General features: G+C 43.7%; 1 protein-coding gene across 1 annotated transcript in view; it reads right to left on the reverse strand.

Annotated features, from left to right (window-relative positions):
* VWA3A (von Willebrand factor A domain containing 3A) overlaps nucleotides 1-19,798 on the reverse strand; it is a 63,414-nt gene extending 43,616 nt beyond the window's left edge. The window contains exons 1-6 of the mRNA XM_034988083.1: nucleotides 19,213-19,798; nucleotides 8,634-8,721; nucleotides 8,224-8,347; nucleotides 3,822-3,946; nucleotides 3,645-3,722; nucleotides 1,735-1,789 (exon numbers count right to left, since the gene is read on the reverse strand). Of these exons, the coding sequence (XP_034843974.1) occupies nucleotides 1,735-1,789; nucleotides 3,645-3,722; nucleotides 3,822-3,946; nucleotides 8,224-8,347; nucleotides 8,634-8,695 (444 nt within the window). The 5' untranslated portion in view covers nucleotides 8,696-8,721; nucleotides 19,213-19,798. The remainder of the gene's footprint in view (nucleotides 1-1,734; nucleotides 1,790-3,644; nucleotides 3,723-3,821; nucleotides 3,947-8,223; nucleotides 8,348-8,633; nucleotides 8,722-19,212) is intronic.
* Nucleotides 19,799-23,725: the final 3,927 nt, after the last annotated feature.

Here is a 23,725-nt window from a genome sequence, read left to right on the forward strand (position 1 = left end):
GCCATTCTTGATTCCAGCCTCCTCTCCTCCCCTTCTCCATGTGGCTCATTCTGTGCTTGCTACACTGGCCTGCTTGCCGCTTCTAGAACATGCCAAGCCTGTTCCTGTCTTGGAGCCTTGGCATTGGCTGTTTCCTCGGCCTGGAACATTCTCCCCTAGATCTCTATATGGGAGTGCCCTCATTTCCTTCAGGTGTCTGCACAAATGTCTCCTCCTTGACCATTCTATTTAAATAGCCCTCCTTCTGGGGTACCTGGGTCACTCAGTTGGTTAAGCATCTGCCTCTGGCTCAGGTCATGATCTTAGGGTCCTGGGATCGAGTCCCGCATCGGGCTCCCTCCTCAGCAGGGAGCCTGCTTTGCCCTCTCCCCCGCTCACGCTCTCTCTCTCTCCCTCTCTCAAATAAATAATTAAAATCTTAAAAAAATTTTTTTTTTAAATAAATAGCCCTCCTTCTATCCTACTCTCTATTCCCTTACCCTGTTCATTTCTCTTTATAGCACTACCAGTAACTTGACCTTGCCTATGAATTGCTAATTATCCATTGTCTGTCCTCCCCCACTGGACTATAATCTCCACGAAGGTGGGACCTTTGTATTGGTCATGTTTCTATTCGCAGTCTGGGACCCGTTCCTGATACGTAGTAGTTGTCCAATCAATATTTGTTGAATGACCCAAACGAACACTGAGGCCTCCCAGGACATTACCAATCCTCAGGGGCTGAAAGGAGTTCAAATCTGGGGCCAGTTCTATTCCTTTTATAATTTACAAAAACTGCCTTTAGAGCTTTTATAATTGAAAACATTCATTCTCTTAAACTGAGCCATTGGAATTCTAGACATTTATCCTGTAAAATAACTGGATAGGTTCATAAGAGGGAATTGGAGCCTGGTGATGCCAGATATTCCCATTTTTCAAGAGAGAGCTAAAAACAGACATAAACATGAAACACCAGAATTCTAAATCTTGGCAACTAACTCGAGAAATATTTTAAACTATGAGGGCCAAGAAAAACATGGCTGTGGGCCAGATTTACCAGCACGCTACTCGTTTATAAGCCCTGCTTTTCTCCTCCATTAATGTGGAAACAGACCCCCAAAGCAGTGAGGCCACTTGCCCAGGGCCTTGCTGACCATAGTTGGGAAGTGGGCCCAGGGATGGCCTGTCCATCACCCCAGGCTGTGTCAGCACCCAGAGGACCCACGAGTTGGTTTGTGAGTGATTGCTTCCCTGGGATCTAGTCTGGGCTGGTTTCATGTCTACTCTGTAGCTCCATCCAAAGAGGTACAGTGGGGTGCGTGGGCGGCTCAGTCAGTTAAGCATCTGACTCTTGATTTGGGCTCACGCCATGATCTCAGGGGCATGAGATCAAGCCCCATCCTGTTTCCGGCTCCACGCTCAGCATGGAGTCTGCTTGAGATTCTCTCTCCCTATCCCTCTGCCCCTCCCACTCATGTGCGCTCTCTCTCTCTCTCTCTCACTAAAATAAATAAATAAATCTTAAAAAAAAAAAGAATAAAACCAACCCAGAAGAAAGCAGACCCCAGAGACAAAGAGATGACATCATCTGAGCCCATGGATACAGCTGTGTTTGGGTTTTTCATTTATGTAGGTTGAGAAATTCCTTTTTTAGCTTAAGCCAGTTTAAGCTGAAGGTCTGTCGTTTGCAACTGAAAGAACTGTAACAAGTACAGACAGAATGAGTAAAAGGGGGCGGAGAATGGAGTCTCTTACCTTCCTGCTGTTTTCTGTGAGCCACTGGATTCTCTGTTGATAGAGTTCAATAGCCCTGGCAAAATACCAGAAAGACTCATCAGCCAAGGTCAACTTCATCACTGAATGACAGTCACTTACATACATGGGAAGAAGGTGTGGATGGGATTTTGGGGTAATGTCTTGCTCTTCTCAAATCCGTGTCTCCCCAGGTGAAACTTGCTAGTCACCTGGAGATGACCATAAATGCCCAATGGAGGCAGTTCAGCAGCAAGTTCTCAGGGGACTGATTAACAAAAAAAACCCCCTCAGTTTCCAAAAAGTAGTCGGGAGAACGTCTTGAACTTGCCTTATTGCAAACCAATCCAATGACTGGACGGAGAGAGCATGTAACAGGTGCTCAAGTTCAGGACTCATCACTTGAATTCAACTGAATTGCCCTCATTGAGGGCAGGTGGGATTTGGGAGCCTACAAAACGGCAAACAAGACCTCTGGATGTAAAAAACCAAAAACAAACAAACAAACAAAACCTTTGGATGTGAAATCATGGGGCAGTGGGTAGAATTTTAAGTTATACATGAGTATGAATAGAGCTAAGAGTATGAGCTTCATAATGAGACGTGCTGGTCTTTGAGATCCAGCTCTCCAATTTACTAGCTGTGTAACCTTTCGACAGGTGTGGTAACCTCTTTGAACCTCCAACATGAAGATTATACCAGGGCCCTACCCAAGTCAATTTGCCAAAAGTCAGTTTGAAAGCCAATTCCCTGAAAATCGATTTGAATTAACTGAATGGACTTGAACATTCCTTAACACACTTGATTCACAATTAAAACCAATCAACCAAAATATTGCAAAATTCTTTAAAAACCTGTTTAAACCTTCATACCTGATAAAAATTGCTATAAAAGTTACAGTTAAGAGGCCCCTGGGTGGCTCAGTTAAGCCTCTGCCTTCGGCTCAGGTCATGATCCCAGGGTCCTGGGATCGAGCCCCACATAGGGCTTCCTGCTCAGCCGGGAGTCTGCTTATCCCTCTCCCTCTGTGCTGTCTTTCTCTCAAATAAATAAAATCTTAAAAAAAAAAGTTACAGTTAAAATGTTTTGATAAATCTGGCATATTGATCAGTTGTCAATTGAATTTTGGATATTTGGCTTGAGAGTAATGTATTTTCGGTTGTTGTGAGGATTAAACAAGATAATGCACGCAGACCTTAGCAGAATTCCTGACACATTAATAAATGACAGGTATTAATTATTATTATAGCCTTTTAAGAAACCTCAGGCAAACAGTGATCATGGATCATAGATTGCTACATTGCTACATTGGGGATGGAATGTATATATATGTGCTTGGAAAATCTGGTTTGGGAGTGGGTAGCCCGCATATTTTTGACATAATTTGCAAAAGTATAAGCCCAACCAGTCTGTCATTGAAAGTGGTCATTTAACTATTATACCTCAGATGATGGTGTGAGGTTTTATGCGCTCATCCAAAGGGCCCATGGATTTGAAAAGGCTGAGAAAAACCAGTATGGTCCAATCTCTTTATTTGATGAAAGAGGCCATTAGGACCAGAGGTGGGAGGGACATGCCCAAGAACCCAGAGATTGTTGTCGGAACAAAATCATTTTTTTAAGGATTTTTATTTATTTATTTATTTATTTATTTATTTATTTATTTATTTATTTATTTATTTAAGAGAGTGAGAGAGTTGAGTGGGGGGGAGGGGCAGAGGGAGGAGAGAGAGAGAATCTCAAGCAGACTCCACACCGAGCACGGAGCTGACGTGGGGCTCGATCTCATGACCCTGAGATCACGACTAGAACTGAAATCAAGAGTATGCTTACCAACTGAGGCCCCCACGCGCCCCTGAACAAAGTTACTTTCAGGCTGCTGAAATGAAGAAATTCTTGAGCTCTTGTACTTACTCAGAAAGCTTGGATTCAAATTGGTGGATGATCTGGGTGGAGAAGTACACTTTCCTCATGATATTGCTGCCCTCCTCCCTGAAGAAGCAAAGTCTTAAGAAGGGGTCTCTGGGGCCGGGGAGTGGGGTGTTGCCAGGCTTGCAGGCTTGGGGGTGAAGGGAATGGTGCCAGACTCACAGCACGGCGGTGCCTTGGCTAAGCAGGTCAGCCAGGGTGAGCCTCTCAAACTGTAAACTGTGCCTGGAAAGCCAGTCTTCCGAGTCCTCCCAAGCCGAGGGTTTGGTCTCATCTCTCTGCAGCCTCTGCGAGACAGAGCCAGAGTCAAACAGAAAACTGGGGAAAGAGAGGGCAAGGCTGAGGACGCCCTAGATTCCCCCTCCTCACAGATGCCCAAGGGCTGCCAACTCCGATGGGTCGTCCCTGAACGCAGTCTGTTCAAGAACTCACCATGCTGAGGGAACTGAGGAATGAGGAGGCCTGTGTCCTGGGCCAGTCGCTCTGGAAATACCCATTCTCATCCTTCACCTCATCCCCAATATGCAGCGAGATAATTCAAGGGTCACTCACCACACCCTGCCTTGTGCGAAACCGAATATTGGCCAGACCATATAGGACAACAGAACTCCAACCCATGACCTCCGTGGCAACCAGTCCACAAAACCAAACCACAACTGTAGCAACTAGCCCAGAAGGGTCTGGACTTGGTCAATGACCTTCAGTTTTCCTATTTTTTATCCCACATCCGGCTCAGGACCCACCAGAGAAGGCCAAATATGCCCTCAAAACCAATCACATGAGATGCCTGCGTTCTAGTTAGCCCACCTCCAGCTTCCTCATGCCAGCACCGCCCTTCTGGGCACACCTGAAGCTTTCTCCTTTTTCACTACAAAGCTTTCCTGATCCCCTGCCTTTGAGTCTCTCTACCAAACACAGGTGAAGGTGGCTGACTCCCTTGCTGGAAGCAAACTCGGAATAAATGGCCCTGTTCTCATTTGGGTGCTCTTTGTTTATTTCCACATTTGCATTTTCTGTATCTTGCTATGAGTTCTGCCTTGCTATCAGTCTGGTGGGTCCTCAACAAACATTTGTTGGCTCATGGAGGAGGGAATGGGTTTCTCCTGTCTAGTCCAGAGGCCAGAAGCAGGAGCACCAGGTTAGAGTTTTAAACATAGAATTTCCTCACCATCACAGGAGTCTGGCCACGAAAAGGACCACGCCCTCTTGTTTATATCTCGTGACACCTGGATCACTTACACAGCGCCAAGCTCAGGATTTGGGTGGTGGCCTTGGTGGTGGAGCTGAAGTCCTTCACAGCAAGCATTTAAGATTGGGGATGCTTTCTGGGAGCCAGAAGGCAGAGAAAACTGACCTGAGGCTCTTAGCCCATTTGGCCTTGATCACCTCTCCTGGAGTCTGGCATTTCTTCTTCCCCCAGTGGGTGTTTCTGACCCCTTCTATGAACCAGGTGCTGTCATTGGTCCTAGGTCTACAGTGTGAACAAGATAGAAACGTTCTTGCCTTCTTGGACCTTACATTCTAGTGTGAATGGGTAGAGAGTAGAGCAGAGATGAAATCAGTGTATATAGTTTCAGAAAGGAACAGTTGCAGGAAGGACATGGAGCAGGGAAATGTGATAGACAGTGAGTAGGATGGAGACGGGGAGGTCACTTCTACAGGGGCGGGGGAGGGGGGTCGGAGAAGGCCGTTGTGAGCCGAGATCTGGAGGTGAAGGAGGAGCCGGCCCTGTGCATAGCTAGGGAATGCTCATTCCAGGCAGAGGCATGGAGCGGGGAAGGGGTCAGAACATTTGTAGAGCAGAAAGGTGGCCACGATGGTTGGAGCGTGTGATGTGACATGAGAAGGGGCTGGGAAGGTGTGCAAGGCCTGGTTCAGACGGGGCTTCCAGCGCAATCCCTGTGTGATACACATGGGATGTAAATGCTGCCAGAATTGGCCAGGACTCCCTCTGGGTGTGGTACAGCATCATGAGGGAGGCCGGCTGAGTGGATGATGGAAATTGCCCTGCAGCATCATCTGATGGCTGGGGAATGGGCCTGCCCACTGTTTAACCCACCAGGACCCCCATCTATATTAGAGATGGCTGCACCCATCTCCCGGGCGCCTACTCGAATCCTAGGTGGGTGCTCCTTGGGCTTGTATCTACCAGGGTTCTCACGGTAGTGGGTGAGGTGGTAGACAAGGGGTTGAAAACTCTGCAGGTAGCTGATGGAGCTCCACTAGACAGGGTAGAGGACACAGGAAGAAGAAAGTCCAGAGGAGAGCGGGAGAGAAGGAAGGAGTGCCGTAGGTGGGGTTCTCCATCTACTTGCTCTGTGATGCTGCGCAGGTTGGTGGGGCTCTTTTTTCACCTGTAAAACGGGCGTTTGAAGCTGTAGCAGCACAAGGCCTTGAGTGTTGCTGCGTTAACAGATCCCAGCAATGATCCGTATCTCCCACTCAATAAAAATGAAATGCTGTTATTATATGCCAGCTAGATACTATTGTGTGCCCTCGGTTCTGTGCCTGAGGCCTGCCCACTGCTCTGTTTCAAAGGAGATTAGCAAGTGTTAAAGAAGTGTGAACAATACTAATGGAGCAAACATTTAAATAGCATTTATTACGTGTCAAGCACTGGCCATATATTAACTCATTTAATTCTACAAAATCGTTTCCATCATTACCCCATTTTACTGACAAGGAAACAGGCACAGAGAATTTAAGTAATTTTCCCAAAGTCACGCTAGTAAGTGAGACGGCTGGGATTCAAACCCAAGCTGCATAGCTCACGTTAGCACCAAACTGTGGCTATATCCTCATGAAGGATTGAGGGGGAACTGACTAAAAAGATAATTTTCTCATATGGTTTTATGCTAATTAATGTTCTGCCCTTAAACAACACCCTCTAATATGCATGGTCCCCATCTGGCACTTAGGGAAACGCTGCTTTACATCTTATGAACACTAGATGTCACTCTCTTCACCTTTCAGGACTCAACCGACTCCCTGGTTGATAACCCCTTAGACTGATAATTCACCTTCTTTGGTTTTACTTGCATTTTAAATGATCCATCGTGTTTTAGGACATGGATTTTGTATGATTAATATTTGAAGGTCCACCATTAACTCACAGACATCATACATTTTGACTGTAGGGCATCCTGATTACATACTAAAATATGTGCTTCACATGGAGAGTAGGAAGATCTTTGTGTTGGGACAGTCCTTTTTCTCTTTCCCACTGCTATTCATTTGTGAGGGAGAGGAGGTCCCAGCTGTGGCTAATAAGGGTCCGAATGGTCCTTGTCCATCTGGGAAGTCACGTATTTGATATGAAATTAGATGAAGTGAAGACTCATATTATCAAATCTGAAATCATTGAAAGAATCCCCCAGAATCTCAAGACTATTGAGATTTCCTCATTTTCTTTTAATTAAAATTACTTTCCTATTAGTGCCAATACTTGAGGAAAGTAAAACAGGACCATTTTCCTGATTGTTTGATTGCCAGCATTAAAACTGTATTGTTTTTGTTTTTTTTTTTAAGATTTTATTTATTTATTTGAGAGAGAGAGAATGAGAGAGAGAGAAAGCACATGAGAGGGGGGAGGGTTAGAGGGAGAAGCAGACTCCCCGCCGAGCAGGGAGCCCGATGCGGGACTCGATCCAGGGACTCCAAGATCATGACCTGAGCCGAAGGCAGTTGCTTAACCAACTGAGCCACCCAGGCGTCCCCTAAAACTGTATTGTTTTTGACAGATTGTCATCTCAAAGATACCATCTTTAAACTCTCATGTAGATTAGGTGGGTGATTATAGGCCAGGCTTGCCCCTAACTACTCCTGATCACAATAGTTTCTATGGTAGAATGAATTCTGAGTTCTAGACCACCCACCCACCATCGTGGGAAAGAAAACAGCTCACTGACACATTGAGAGTCAGCCTAAAACCACAGTTGTGGTTATTCTAGAAGTTAATTCTCTTGCCACGATGCTCTTGCTCTGATAGCACTTCCTGAAACTGATTTTTGGATCTAGGTTTTAGGGAACCCTAAAAGAAAGACAAATCTCAGAAAGGGAAATTTTAGAATTTACATTCCCTAGTCTTCAGGCTTTGGTAACACAGACAGTCTTCATATACTCCTGAATGTTTAATGATACAGCCAAGAAGGCTATAAAATTTATATAAACAGCATAGGGATTCCTGTCATTTCTAAAGGCAGAGGATTAGAGATGAATGTTTAACTAATCGTTTTCTATCCCGAGAGCCTATGTGAAGAAAGAAATACCCAGAGTGGGGTGCCTGGGTGGCTCAGTCCCTTAAGTGTCTGGCTTTGGCTCAGGTTGTAATCTCAGGGTCCTGGGATGGAGCCCCGGGTCAGGATCCTTGCTCAGCGGGGAGTCTGCTTCTCCCTCTGCCCCCACATCCCCCGCTCATGCTCTCTCTCTCAGACACATTCTCTCTCTCATAAATAAATAAAATCTTAAAAAAAAACAAAAGAAACACCCAGAGTTTAACACATTCTGCATTCCCTGACTATGATTTGTAAGCACTGTGACTCAGTTAAAGCACTGTTGTATTTACCAGTAAGTCTTGTGTCTGGTTAACATGTGTAACCAGTAGTCCATTGTCTGGCTTTTGGCCAAGTCCATGGATGTCCTTCTGGTCCAACTGCTTCTTTGGATCTCTGTCATTGTTTCTCCTCACACTACAAAACACACAGTGAGTGGATGATCAGTGTCCCAGCACTAGACCTTGCCTCCACATTGCCAGGGTCTCCAGAGCCAACTGGGAAGGGGTCCTGTAGAGTTCTGATAAAAGGTGGACCCCAGGTTCTTAAGACATTTTATTCTACCGTTTTGGTAGTGAGAAAATGGAAGTCCTCGGGCATAAGATGATGCCATGACCATTTATCCAGTCTCGCTTTGAGGCAGGCATCTCCCCCCTCAAGTTTTTCTGTTGTCTTCATCTGAAAAATCAGAGAGGATGCTTACCAATGATCTTCCAGAAACGTATTATCTTGGCCATGGCAGAGAGGACTAGTATGTGTAGCCATTATAAAAACACCCAATGCTTATTTTCCTAGGGAGAAAAGGAACACCAGAAAAGAGAAAGATAAATGCAGTATAGAGACCACAGCTTTGGGGGTATCTATAGTTATCTCAACTCTTCTGTCGTTCATTCACTAATGCTTATCGAACACCTCCTAGGTATCAGGCTTTGTGCGAGGTGCTGAGGATATGATGGTGAACAAGGGAACAGAGGCTTCTCAACTTTAGCATTTTTGACATTTTGGGCAGGGTCATTCTTGGTTGGGAGGCTGTCCTGTGCGTTGTGGGATGCTTAGCAACATCCCTGGCCTCCACTCACTAGATGCCAGTTTCCCAAGTTGTGACAACCAAAAATGTCTCTAGACATGGCCTAACATCTCCTGAGGGACACAGTTGTCCCCCGCTGAGAACCACTGAGCTAGAGTGGGGGAAGACAGATGTTAAAAAAAATTAAATATAGTCTATATAGAAATCGTGGCAAGTGCTAAGAAGGATGTGAACAGGATGATACGATGGAGAGTTATCAGGAAAGGGATCTGTTTTAGCTAAGGTGGTCAGCTGAAAGCTTGACCTTGAGCTTAGACTGTCATGAAGGACAGAAAGGAGGTGGCCATGTTAAAGAGTATGGTGAGGGCTGGACTGTGTGGAGAGGGCAACCAATGACCATAACGATTTTAAGGGTGGTGGTGGGGGAATACTGAGATGAGGTTAAATTCTTTTCTTTGTGAATGACATCTGCGCTCAAAGGGGGGACCCTGTAGCCTACTCCTTACAGTTTAAAGTCAGCAATGGACAGGAACAAGATGGATCCACCTGGGAATTTGGAATTAAGAGCTATGGGGCCCCCACGTACATTCAGAAGCGGCAAAAGCCTGTCTTCAGATAAAGGGGAGTAAGTGGTCCTTCCCTGCCTTGGTTCCCCTGGGGCCATTCTCTCCCACCCTTTTCCTCCCTCTCTGCTGGCTCTTTCCTGGTCTCCCTTCCAGACTCATTCTCCTCTACCCGAGCATTTTAAGTCGGTGTTCCTCAAGGATAAATTGTGCCCTCTCTACCCTTCTCTATCCTCTTTTCCTAGGCAGTCTTATCCTTCCCTGTCCATGGCCTCAACTACCATGTACACACATCAGTGACTCCCAGTGGCACGTCAAAAATCTGGACCTCCCACTCTGATGGCAGACTGAATTCATCGGCACTGGATATTTCCATCTGGAGTACCTCAAACTCAGCATGTCCAACACTGAATTCATATTCCCTACAAACCTATCCTCTTTTCAGTGTTTCCTAGCTCAGAGAAAAGAGCCACTCTCCATTACTTATATGAGTCAGAAACCTGGGAATTACTCCTGACACCTCATTTCCCATATCCAATCCATCACCTACTCTTGTTAATTTTCCCCCTCTCAAATCTCTCCACTTATCTCTGTCTCCAGTGACATTCTCTGTCCAGGCCACTGTCACCTCTGCCATAGACAACTGTAGTAGACCCTAACTGGCCTCCCCACATTCCCTCAGACCCTTCCCATCCAGTCTGTTCTCACTGAAGCCAGAGTGATCTTTTAAAAATACAAACCCAACATCACACCCCCTCTTCTCCCTCCTGGTTCAAATGATTCAAAGCCCTCCCTTCATTTCTAGGATGAAGACTAAGATCCTTTGGATGGCATTTGAGGTCTTTCATGATTGGGCTGCTGCCTACCTACCTCTCCAGCTTTTCCCCGTTCCCCCCTGCTCCCCATTCTGTGTTCCACGACCCCTCCCTTCAATTCCTAGAATGTTAGGCAGTTCCTTTAACCACAGGGCCTTTTAACGTGCTGTCTTTGCTCCGGAACATCCCCTCCCCCTCCCTCAACTCATTCTTGATATTTCAGTGTGTCACTTTCTCAGGGAACTGTTCTTCACCCTCCCACTGTATTTCAGGTTCCTTTAGTGTTATGTAAACTCTCACAGAACTGTGCTCCTTTCTTTCAGAATACTTTTAATTTAGAATGATACATTATTTAGTGTGATTTTTAAAAATTGGTGTCTCTCTCCCATTAGACTGTAAGTTACAACAGAGCAAACTGGTAGGTGATACACATTTGGGGGAGGGGAGGTGAAGGGAGAGGAGGAGGTTGAGAAACTGCCTTGGTTCTTCTTTTTTTTTTTTTTTTAAGATTTTATTTATTTATTTGAGAGAGAGAGCACATGAGAGGGGGGAGGGTCAGAGGGAGAAGCAGACTCCCTGCCGAGCAGGGAGCTCGATGCGGGACTCCATCCAGGGACTCCAGGATCATGACCTGAGCCGAAGGCAGTCACTTAACCAACTGAGCCACCCAGGCACCCCTGCCTTGGTTCTTGAATATCTAAATGCTGATCTCAGGCATTTGTGAGAACTACCTTTACTTTCTGCTCTTGGGTTCCACGAAAAACCCTGTTCCTTATAATCCTCCATCTTTCTGCTTAAGTTAGCTCATTTAGGTTTCTATTACTTGCAACCAAAAAAGTATTGGCTAAGACACAGCAAGTGAGAGACTCGGGGGTTGCAGCTTGAAAAATGAGTGTGTGTTCTTACGAAATCATTAAATAAAATAGCCTAATGATGGTGCAACTTGCTTTTCTCTCTGGGGTCTTTAATCTTTTACTCAGAGGATGCTTTGTTTTTTGGGAAGCACCAAGATAATCTGGCAATGTTGTTAATGTTAAAAAATGTTTAAAAAACAACTGGCTTTCCTTCAGGATGCTTGGCTGAGAGACCAGGGGCAGAGACTGTTGAACTAGAAATGCCTCGTGAACACTGGATGCCCCACAGTGTCCCAGTTCCCTCTTTTCAGTGAGTGATTAACAATCTAATGAATTCAGAGGCCTGCACGACTGGATTCTAGGGTGACTGGTGTGGCTGTTGGAGGAGGAGGGTGTGGTTGGCATAAAACTCAGGGCACAACGTGGTGTTCTAGAAAGCACTGGACCTTGGGTTTCTTCTTCTGCAGAATGGAAGGGGGGTCCTAGTAACTGCCCTGCCTACTTCAACACAGTCATCAAGAGACTGAACCCCGACACTGAGAATGTCAAAGAGCTTTGTAAATACAGAGTACTATAGAAATGCAGAACAGCGTTAGAAGAATGTGCTGCTTCTTCAAGCGCTTTGGCATAGGACATATAAACGATCACTCATCCCGTGAACATTTTTAGGATGTTTTCTGGGTGCTAGAAAGAGCTGGTACTGGGGAGGCAGAGATAAACTGGACACAGCCCTTACCCTCCTGTCTTTGCTCAAACGAAACCTCTTTAGAGATGGCTTCTTTGATTACCCCATCTCAAATAGTAACCCTCCACCCTGCTTTGTTTTCTCCAGAATGTGGTTTGTTTTATCATCTGAAGTACTACATTATTTACTTACTTACCACCTTTCTCCCCCACCCATCAACCCACTAAGAGTAAGATCCCTGAGGGCAGGGACTTAGTTATGGTCACTGCTAGAAGACTTTTGCGTAGTCAGTGCCTGGAACTTAGTAACTGCTCAAAAAATATTTGTTGAGTAAGTGAGCTCAGGGCACACCTAGAGTTTAGACAAAATTGGGCCACGTTGCTCTGGGGCTGGGCTCCGGTGGGGAAGAGAATATGTAGGCTGGCCCCTAGGAGATGGCATCACGGTCAAAGGGCAAGAGGTAGTAGCCCTGGTTAGTGGATAGATAAGAGAAAACCTCCAGCTAACTTCTTGGTTTGCTAATAGCTGGATTCTCCTGAACACCCGGGATAAAGCCATCCCCAGGGTTTGTATTTTGAATGGCCAAACAATCTTAAGTCTTGCCCCCATCCAATCCATTTTACATTCTGCTGCCAGGATGATCTTTCTGACATGCAGAGTTTTCCACCTGTTTAGAACCTGCCATGACTCCTCAGTGCCGTGGATCATCAAGCTGAACCTTCCTTGCAATGTTTACCGTTCTTTTCAGGACCTGTTTCTTGCCGACTCCTCCCCCTTACCTCCTACCCGTCTATGGTCCCTGGCAACTCCTACTTACAAGCACCTTACTATTTCATACCCTTCTTTGTTCAAATTGGACCTGCTTCTAGAAACACCCTTAGCCCTTTTCATTTGACAAGAAAACCCAGCAAGTCTTTCCTGAACCCCATTTGCTGCCCTCCAACCCCCAGGAAGAAAATAATTTCCTCCTATTGCTGCCCCCGGGGCTGCCTCATACCAAGTTGTATCCGGAGCAGCCCCGCTACTTCCTTGTCTGCGGTTGCACCCCCAGCACCCAGCACAGCGCCTGGCATGTAGGGAGCAGAGGCCCACGGGCCCAGGCTCCCTAAACCTCTTTCACACTCGCTCCAGAGCTTGGCGTCTGGGTGTGCCCCACCCTCTCTTACCATCCTGCCAACCCTGTGACACTCACTCTCACCTGCATTTCTCCATTTATTTCTCCATCTTTGGGAGAGGGGCCCCTGGTCATCCCAGGGCTCTGCTTTTCCTGGTTCCCACCTCCTCTAAGCTCCTCCAAGCAACTCAACAGAGTCACTCGCCCTGCCAGGAAGTGTTAGCTGGTCTCCAAGGTAACAGACTGCACCACTGCAGCCTGAGGCAGGGACAGGGGAAAACTCACCCCAAGGAAGACATTACCACTTCATTGTTGACAACAGCCTTTCCCCAAGCACTCTGCTTTTCTCCACCCCTACAAAAGCCTGGAAGCAGGATTTGGACTTCTATTTCTAGAATCTCTGGATGAGCAGAAAACTATGGTTTGGACCAGTAGAGCCGTGGTATGTGCTACCTTCCCATAGTAGGAACAGAAGACAGGTAGCAGAGAACCTGCGCCATGCCAGGCGGGAAAGCTGGTAACTGTCTCTTCCTTAGATTCCCTGGGGTCCCCGCAAACACACACCCTGAGACAGGTCTGGCATTCCCTCACCTCCACCAGGTCCAGCCCCACCCAAACCTGGCTAATATAGCAGCGGGCTCAGTGACCTCTTAGCGTCGGAAGAGATCATCTACTGCCGTGCTTCCTAAACCCAGGTGCCCATCGGAATCATCTGGGTTGTTTGCTAAGGACACATACATAACATTCCCATTTGGGAGACTGATACAGAACTGTGGTACAGTGTGGGAACATGAATCTTTAACAATGGTCCCAGGTGATTATGATGTAACCAGCCCTTGGCTCATAGCTGGGGGACCCTCTTCAACGTCTTCTTTTATGGAAGTCAAGAGAGATGAAGTGATGTACCCCCATGTCAACCAGCTTGTAAAAGGCTAAGGGACCTCCACTTAGTTTATCTAGGTAATTTGTCAAATGACTGTCTTCACGTTCGGGACCTTTAATTTGATAATTTAGAACATGTGCTCCTTGTGGTAATCATCATATGGCGGAGAACTTCTTCCAATGTTGACCCTAGCAGTGGCTCCACATCAGAAACAACAAAACCCCTCAAAATAGAAACTGCTTACCTACCACCAGTCACTGTGGGCAGGAGTCATGGGTTGACGGTGGCATTTGGGAGGGCGTTTCGTCAAAACCAACAAGGCAGGAGAGGAGGGAGATCAGAGAGAGGTAAGGAAGTCAGAAAAAGGAAGAGTTACGAGAGGCTGAGAACAACCAACAAATGTTTACTCTGTGAACAAGGGGTGAGGGTCCTTGTGTCCATCCTACTGGAAATCCTGGGTAGACGGGGCTGGCTAGCTTTGAGATACCATTTTGGAAGACATGAGGGCCCAAGACAGATAGTTTTATACTTCCACAGTTTCCTTGGCTCCTGGATACACAGGGTCTAAACATTTTACAAGAAGTAAACCCCAACATTGAAAAGTCATTGTTATTGCTTTTTTCTATTTGAGCTTACATGATACACATGTTCTGGGTGTATTTGTGCCAAATGGATAAAGCAGAATAAGGCTTTCAGCCTGTATGACCAGGCAAGAGGAAAGCTATATGTGAATACCATCTTTCTCAGCTCTTCTCAGACAGTTTGTAGCTCATTTGGGCCCCACACAAGGAATTAGAGCACAATAGGAATTTGTGTTTCTGACCTTAGGTTCTTGGAACCTGATCAGGGTCAGCTCACCTCTGGTCTTTATTTAAGAGCTGTAGCCTGGTCCCATTGCCCAAGATATATTGATTGTGTGATTTCCTAATTCTTCCATTAACTCTATTTTTGCTTCATGTACTTTGACATTCCATTATTATGGAATACACACTTAGATTTGTTATGTTTTTCTCCTTAAATGACCATTTGCTATGGTCTGAATGTTTGTGTGTCCCCACCCTTACCCCTCCGGAAAATTCATATGTTGGAAACTTACTCCCTAAAGTGATGGTATTAGGAGGTGGGGCCTATAGGAGGCAGTTAGGTCATGAGGAGAGTCCTCATGAATGCAATTAGTGCTCTCATAAAGGAGGACAGAGCCCCTAGCTCTATCCTGTGAGAATAAAAGAAGTCTGCAACCCAGAAGGGGACCCTTACCCGACTATGCTGGTACCCTGATCTTGGATTTCCAGCCTCCAGAATTGTGAGAAATAAATTTTTTTAAAGCGATGTTGCAATGAACACTGTTTTACATCTTTGTGCACTCTGAGATTTTATTTCTGTAAGATAAAGACACAAAAAGTAAAATGTATGAATCTAGGGGCTTTATTTTAAAAGTATAGACCCTAAAAACAGAGTTTTTTCTTCAGTTCACAGCAAGCTCATAAGTACCCTGTTGATTTTTTTCAAATCTGGGGAAAAAAATGAATTCCAAAGCTCTTTTAACTTGTTGATAAATACTGTAGTGTTGTGCCATATTTAGTCTATAATCCTCCTGTGTTGGAATAAGCAGATGGTGGTGACTTTGATGATTTTGTCTTCAGCATTTAAAACCCCCTTTGGGGCCGCCTGGGTGGCTCAGTCGTTAAGCGTCTGCCTTCGGCTCAGGTCATGATCCCAGGGTCCTGGGATCGAGCCCCACATCGGGCTCCCTGCTCGGCGGGAAGCCTGCTTCTCCCTCTCCCACTCCCCCTGCTTGTGTTCCCTCTCTCGCTGTGCCTCTCTCTGTCAAATAAATAAAATCTTAAAAAAAATAAAAGGTTTAGGAGCACCTGGGTGGTTCAGTCATTAGGCGTCTGCCTTTGGCTCAGGTCATGATCCCAGGGTCCTGGGATCGAGCCCCACATCGGGCTCCCTGCTCAGCGGGAAGCCTGCTTCTCGCTCTCCCACTCGCCCTGCTTGTGTTCCTGCTCTCGCTATCTCTCTCTCTGTCAAATAAATAAATAAAATCTTAAAAAAAAATAAAATAAAACCCCCTTTGGTTTCTTTTTTTTTTTTTAACTGAGATATGACATATAACATTATATTAGTTTCATGTGTATACTATAATTCGATAGATGTATATATTGCAAAAATGATACTACAGTAAGTCTACTTAACATCTAATCAGATTTGTGTTTCATAAGCCATCTAGTCTGCAGTATTTCTTTTTTTTTTTTTAAGATTTTATTTATTTATTTGAGAGAGAGAGAATGAGAGAGAGAGCACATGAGAGGGAGGAGGGTCAGAGGGAGAAGCAGACTCCCTGCCGAGCAGGGAGCCTGATGCGGGACTCGATCCCGGGACTCCAGGATCATGACCTGAGACGAAGGCAGTCGCCCAACCGACTGAGCCACCCAGGTGCCCTGCAGTATTTTGTGATAGCAGCCCAAACAGAGTAAGACAGTATTGTTGTGCTACATATTTTTTTAGATAGATATTTAGATTTTTAGATATTAACTTGTGTTTTCTTTCTTTCCCCCATTTCAAGCCAGTAGCAGGTGCTTTTTGTTGGGTTGAAAAGTAGCCTGAAGTCAACATTTCTTTCTTTTCTGTAAAATCCTAAGCTAACTGAAAGATTAAAGTGACGTGCCAAAGCATGGGAGGTGAAGGATGTGTTTAATGTCAAGAGGAGAAGTGTGAGTGTATCAAGATTCTTTCAGTTAAAAGAGACAAACCCAACTCAAACTGGCTTAAGGAAAAGAGGGAATTTATTTGCTCAAACAACAGAAAAATTGGCTTTGGACATGGCTTGATCCAAGGCTAATATGATGTTGACAGAAATCTGTCTCCATTTTTCAGCTCCTTTCTTCTGTGATGGCTTTTTTCTTAAGCAGGCTCTTCATGAGTGGTTGGCAAACTTGGACACCAGCAGCACTCAGTTCCCCTCCCTCCCCAACTTAGCAACCCTAAAATAAGAGCACCTCTTTCCCAAGGAGCTCCAGGAAAGGCCCAGGCTTCGCTTGGTCATATGATCCATTCATTTCTGAAAAAATCACTGTGGCTCTGATAGGCCAGACCTGGCTTCTGCATCCAGTCTGGGAGCCAGAGGGTGCAATCAGCCCCTTGAAAAAAGCTGGGTTTGTTTTGTTTGAACCAAAGACAGGGACACGGGTATTAGGCAAACATGCTTCTGAGGGAAGACAAAGGGGAGAAGAAAGAGACAGAGGTCAAGAAATCAGGTATCTGAAAATCAGAAGGAGTAAGGGCCTGCTCAGTGCTTGGTGGCAACACTTTGAGATGGCAAGACCTAAGAGGAACGCGTCCTCAGTCCAGGTAGAAAGTCTTCCCAGCTCAACAAACTTCATCACCATGCCCCAAGCGTGGGATGGACACAGAACTACTGCACTATTCAGACTGGAATAGTTGATGTCTCAGCAGTGATAAGTGTAGACAGATGACAAATGACTAGAGGGGGCTTTCTAATGTTTGAACCATGGACTTCTGCACAACCCTAGGGTAACCCAGTAGCCAGTAGATTTCCTATCAACAAGGTAAAAGGGATCTAGTTAATTGATTTTTTAAGTCCTACAGAGCGGACAAGATATAGCCTGTTTGGGGAAATTTCCCTGGGTGCTCAATTCCCAAAAGGTTCCCAGTAAAATCAAGGGGTGACATCATCTAGTTTAGCAATCAGTGAAGTTACCACGTAGCAGGATAGCAGAAAACTTGACAAGTTTTGGAGAGAGGAATGATGGAAGATTGAACACAAACAGCTCAATAACTTACATACTTTTCTCCCCAACAAAATATATAATATTTATAGGTTGTTTCTAAGCAGGACTACCTTTTATGGTTGCTTCCAGAAGAAGCAAACCATAGATTCAGCTGCTCGTGCCTGAGCCAAGAAATCATGCAACTGGGACAAGCTATTTTTATTTCCTTCACACTAGCCAGGACAGAAGTAGTCCTCGATTTTGAAGTCAAAGAACCTAGGTTTGAAACCCAGATTCAACATTACTAGTTACTGATCCTTGGGTAAATTATTTCCCTTTCGATGCATGGTTTTCTGGTCTATAAAATACCACCTCCACTTCACCTGAGGAGGAGGATTAAGGTGACATATGGAAAAACACATAGCATGAATTTAATATTAGTTTCCTTCTCCAAACTCTTATTGAATGCCACTGTTTCTTAACCACAATATTTTAAAATATATGTACTGCCTTTCATAGGGTAGTTGATACACTTCAGTTAGAATGTCAGGTTATCATGGTATGTGAGAAGTTCCTGTTATCTAAGGCCTAAGTTCAAGCAGCATTATTTGTCAGAGCAAAAAACTTGGAAACTATCTAAATGAACATCAACAAGGGAGGACACACACACACACACACACACACACACGCTCTACAGCCACTAAAAATGCAGAAGACTTATATTTACTGACAGAAAGATTGCCATCATAAAGTAAAAAAGAAAGTAGTGGCAGGCATGTAGAATATGATCTTGCTTTTGTTAAAGCTGAACAGGATATATATACACACGATATACATATATTGTAAATATAGCAATATATCTGCAAGAAACCTAATAAACTGTTAATAGTGGTAATTTCTGGAAGGTGGGTTGAGGGGGGATTTTTAATTTCCTATATTCCCCCTTTTTAAAAAATTTTACAGACATGTTACTGTAAAAAAACAAAAAAATTCCTTTGCCCCAGTTTAGGGTTATGGTAACTTCCTTCTCCACAACAGCACTTAGGACAAGAAAAAGTTATTGATGACCCTGAAACAGCAGAAATGAGGTGAGGTGCTAAGAATGGTGTGTGTGAGTGGGGGTGACATTGCAGTAGGAGTCCACTCTGCTACTAACGACATTAGTAAAATATGAGGTACTTAAAAGCTTTCTTAGATACATGGATTATTTTTCCCCTAGAGCAATTTATTATGCATAATGGAAAGGATTTTCTTTGATTGGTTCTTCAACTGCATTTGCATTTTGCCACAGAGAACAAAGCAATGTAAAAGAATGAGTTTTTAAAATTTAAGAAAATACTTGAATTGTCTAAGACAACCAAATTAAATATTTAAACATGAAAAGACTGCCAGAGTCAGGACACAGCATTTATTTTACTGACTTGCTCTGACAGATAATAGGGATTGATTTAATAGTGACCAAATACAATGGCAGTATTTACTAAAGGGCCATAACAGGGCCGCTTGGGGATAACTGCATCTACAATGAGATCAAATCCTTGAGTCCATTCCTTTTAGCAGAAATAATTAAAACCATCTTGGCAGAACTAAGTCTTTGCAAAACATACCAAATATACGGCTTCAAGATAGCTGAGAACCCAAAAGGTTGAAGAGGCCTCCAGAGAGTTCTCTCGGGATCAACTGGGTGCTTGCATCATCCTGCTCTTCTTTGCCTTGGTATCAACATTGGAGCACTAGGAATTCAGTAGTAAAGGCTCTTCAGTCCACAAAGGGTCTTGAGTAGTAAAGGTCTTAGGTCTTGAATCCTAAGGAGGTCAATGAAACTGGCATATTATACAAATACTTACCAATAAAACAACCACATCTACTTACAAGGGCTGGAAGAATTTCACTGACATAATCCTGGCAGATAGGTGGCTAGGTCTCCCAGATACAGTTTCATAATTTTCCTTTGTAACCTAGCCCCAAATTTAATTATGATAATTCAATTCACATGTAAAGCAATGTGCCCGGTCTCTAAGGGAAATGAGAAAGCCACATTCCTTGCATTCAGGAGTTTATAATTTAGTGATAGGGAGGTGTTTATTAATAAGAACTGCAGCGGGGCGCCTGGGTGGCTCAGTCATTGAGCGTCTGCCTTCGGCTCAGGTCATGATCCCAGGGTCCTGGGATCGAGCCCCGCATTGGGCTCCCTGCTCCGCGGGAAGCCTGCTTCTCTCTCTCCCTCTGCCCCTGCTTGTGTTCCCTCTCTCGCTGTGTCTCTCTCTGTCAAATAAATAAATAAATAAAATCTTAAAAAAAAACAAAACAAAACTGCAGCAACTAACATTTGAATGCTTTCTATGAGCTAGGCACTTCCCATGCTTTCTCGTTTAAACCAACAATAACCCTATGACATAGGTACTGTTAACCCCATTCTACAGGTGAAAAAAACAAGGCTCACAGAGGCTAGGTGATTTATCAAGGGTCACACAGCGAGTATTTTGGAATGGAGATTTGAATCCAGGCAGTCTACTCGCCTCAAGTAAGTTCTATTACAAAGGTATAAACCAAAGAGAAAGCAAAAAAAATTAGTTATGTTTCAAATACAAGAGGGATTAGGGAAAACTGTGAGGAGGAGGTGGTGCAGTCACAGCCAAGACAAGGAGCAGGTGTAGTGCAAGAATGGAGACTAGCTGGTTTGGCTGTATAAGGTGAAAAGATACAGCAGTGGGTAAAAAGAAAAGAGAGACTGAAGCCAGATCATGAAGCTATACTAAAGAAGTTTGCACTTCATTCTGTAGAGTGGGAATGAGAGGAACTCAAAGAAATGATATGCTTTCTTTTGTGTTAAGATTATTTTGGTAGAAATTAGTTGGAGTAGATAGAGATTAGTTGAAGAAGTCCGGTTCAGACGCTGTAGAACATGAATAGCTGTTTGAGGTCAACTGTCCAAGGACATTCTGTCACAGACATTTCTTCCTGTGTTGGGTATTCTGCTATTGTATGACTTTGGGAAAGGCAGTCTACTTTTCTGAGGCCTTGATTTCCTCATCTGGAAAATGCAAACACTGGATGCGCTCTTTTAGATTTCATCCAGCTCTAAAATCTTCTGAGTCTTATGAAAAATCTCTTCTTGAAATTTAATCTTGGGTGGTCTCAGTCTGTGCGTGGAATTGGGGCTGAATTGCAGAAAACTTGAATGTGCTTGAAAATATCCCATTGTTTTCTCCTCCTGGGAGAAGAACTAAAACTCTAAAAAAAAAAATAATACAGCATTATGCTATCTTTGATACCATTTATAAATACCTACTTTTATTTTGTTGCTGGGTAACTGTGACCCAGAAGAGTTGACTTTGCGTAAGAGGAACCCAGTCTTCCAGTCTTGGGTGTTTTTTCCTATAATCTCCTCAGACAGTGATTAGAAAAGAGTTAGTGGAAGACTAAGTCAAAATGAGGTGTCTTTGGACTCATGTTATTGTGGGGGTTTTTTTGGGCTCCAATGTGGGGCTTGAACTCACGACCTCGAGATCAAGAATTGTATGCTCTACCGACTGAGCCAGCCAGGCACCCTCACATTATTGTTTTTAAAGTTAGCCTGGGGGCGCCTGGGTGGCTCAGATGGTTAACCATCTGCCTTCGGCTCAGGTCATGATCCCAGGGTTCTGGGATCGAGCCCCACATCGGGCTCCCTGCTCAGTGGGAAGCCTGCTTCTCCCTCTCCCACTCCCCCTGCTTGTGTTCCCTCTCGCTGTGTCTCTGTCAAATAAATAAAATCTTAAAAAAAAAAAATAAAGTTAGTCTGTTTTTTCGTGAGATATTACCAAAGAGAAGGAAAAGTGTTTTCTCCCACTCTCTTAGAAGTTGTGTAAGTCTATCATTACAAATTTCCAATTGACCTTTCAGAAATATTTATAGAACTCTTCAAATATCTCTCATCTGTGTTATGTATCAGTGTAGGTTTGGATGGTGTGAAAATAGGGTGATCAGCTCATCCCTTTTGCTGGTATTTTCCTAGTAAGAGCACTGAAAGTTTCATGTCCCAGGAAACCCCTCAGTCTCAGGCAAATGGGGATGATTGGTCACCCTAAGAAGATAAGATGCCTTTATGATCCAGAACTCAAGAACATCCAATTCCTATTTTGTCTTTATCTTCCAACTCCCCACAAGGTTCCTGTAAAGGCCATATAAAGGAGAAACAGCAGCAAAGGGTAAATGTGGTGCTTAATTTGATTATTAGTTATTATTTGGCTGGGCTAAATCCTGAGACCCCCCGAGAAAGCTACAGCAAAGCTGTGATGGAGCACAAGGATGAGTCTAGAGACTTAAGGCCTCTGTCTTCTCCTTCAACTCAAATTTTAAAATTTTAGAAGCTAAGATCCTTTGGCCTGCAGTGAAGTAGAAACGTAAGACTGGAGCAAAGATGAATGGCCTTAGGTCTACATGTGAGGGAGAAAGGCAAGATGCCTGGCTTTGAGGGCCTTGGCTCAGTGGATCTCTCTCAGTTCATAAAAACATGATGCAGAAGAGAGAGAGCCACATATATGTGGTCTTTTATTGCTGAGTGACTCTTCTTATTCGTAAACATGGCCATATTCTGGAATATTACCGGCATCTCTTCCCAAGGAGGGAGCTGGGAGTGGAAAAGAGGGAGACCTTCTCCCTGCCTGATGCTAAAACAAAACAATACCAAGGGGCACGGCAGTGTCTCTGTGTGAATATGTAAACCCTCTGTAAGAAATCAACTTCTGAAATGAATTTTTAAAATCAAAGCTTACTTCAAAGCAATAGAAGCCTTTTTAGTTTCTTTAGTAGACAATTTATTTTGATAAACTTGCTCAATAACAAAAATACAAGTGAAGAAAATTATGTTCATTTTATACAGTTTGTATTAACAATTTGTTTTGAAACTATTAATTGAAAAGTGTTATAACCAATTAGAAAACAATTCTTAATAAAATTTGGGGTAATATACAGACCTTGATCACAAACTCTAAAATCTCTTGAGGTGATACAACTAATAAGTCCTGTGTAAGGAATCCAACCTACACAGGCCATGTTTTTCCTTCATATATTTTTATCCTTCAAAAATTAGTTCTGAAAGACAGCTTACTGTTTTGAACTGTGAATTTAAATTTAATTTTTAAAAGAAGATCAAAGTGGGTTGATAAAGCAGTTACTAGAGTCGGAGTAACTTGTGGCTAGTAGTCTTTTAATAAAGACAAAATAAATGCAACATGTTCTTCCCATGAAGCCCACGATGCGAAATAATAGCTAAGAGTATATCTAAAGTTAGTTTCCAATACTTTTTCAGGGTCTTTCCTCTAAATCAATAGACTGTATGTCACCAGGACTATTATTTTACTTAAAGAGATTAAACAGTGAATTCACAGAACATCAAGCAGGGATATCAAAGCTTTAGGCAAAAGGGTAAAAACCAATGAAGTGTTTTGGTCATTTAGAACATTAAAAAAAAAAAAAAAAAGGAGCCATCCTTCAAAAACAAAACAAATGGAAGAGAAAATAGGATAAGAAGTAGAAGAGTCAGAAAAATTACATACACACATTAACAACATAGAACATGGATTACCTTTGGAAAGAATCATACTGAAATGTTTGCTTTTAATGAATTGAAGATTTTTCATGTTTACAGATGTTTAGGCATGTTCAATAGGAGCTTCCAAAAATTTCAAACTAGTTTAAGTCTTGTGCAAATAAAACCTATAAATAGTTTCCAGCAGATTTTACAGTGATGTTCTTAGGTATGAGAAGAATGCACACACTCTAAAAACAACGTTAACAGACAAAAGTTTGACAAATGATTGCACCATAAAACAGTGTTTTATATACAGTTTACAAGCTATGATTTCCTGCTATAAATTAATATTGTACTACATAGTACTCATTATAGTGACCTTTTTAAAAGCAACTGCTGACAGTTGTATATCTTTTCACTTACAGGATTTATAGGATTTTATATGAATGAATCCATTTCATTGTTTGGTCTGGAAGAGTACAAAGATTTGACTTCACATACCACTTGATGGGACAGTCTCAATCCTGGGTTAGAGTGCTGACTGGTTAGAGGGAATGTTCCCCTAGCAGCCCTTTATGCACTGGACCTCCAAGACAATGATGAAA

Source organism: Mirounga leonina, unplaced genomic scaffold, assembly GCF_011800145.1.
Source record: "Mirounga leonina isolate KUSES-001 unplaced genomic scaffold, KU_Mleo_1.0 Mir_448, whole genome shotgun sequence".
In the NCBI taxonomy this organism is placed as follows: Eukaryota; Metazoa; Chordata; class Mammalia; order Carnivora; family Phocidae; genus Mirounga; species Mirounga leonina.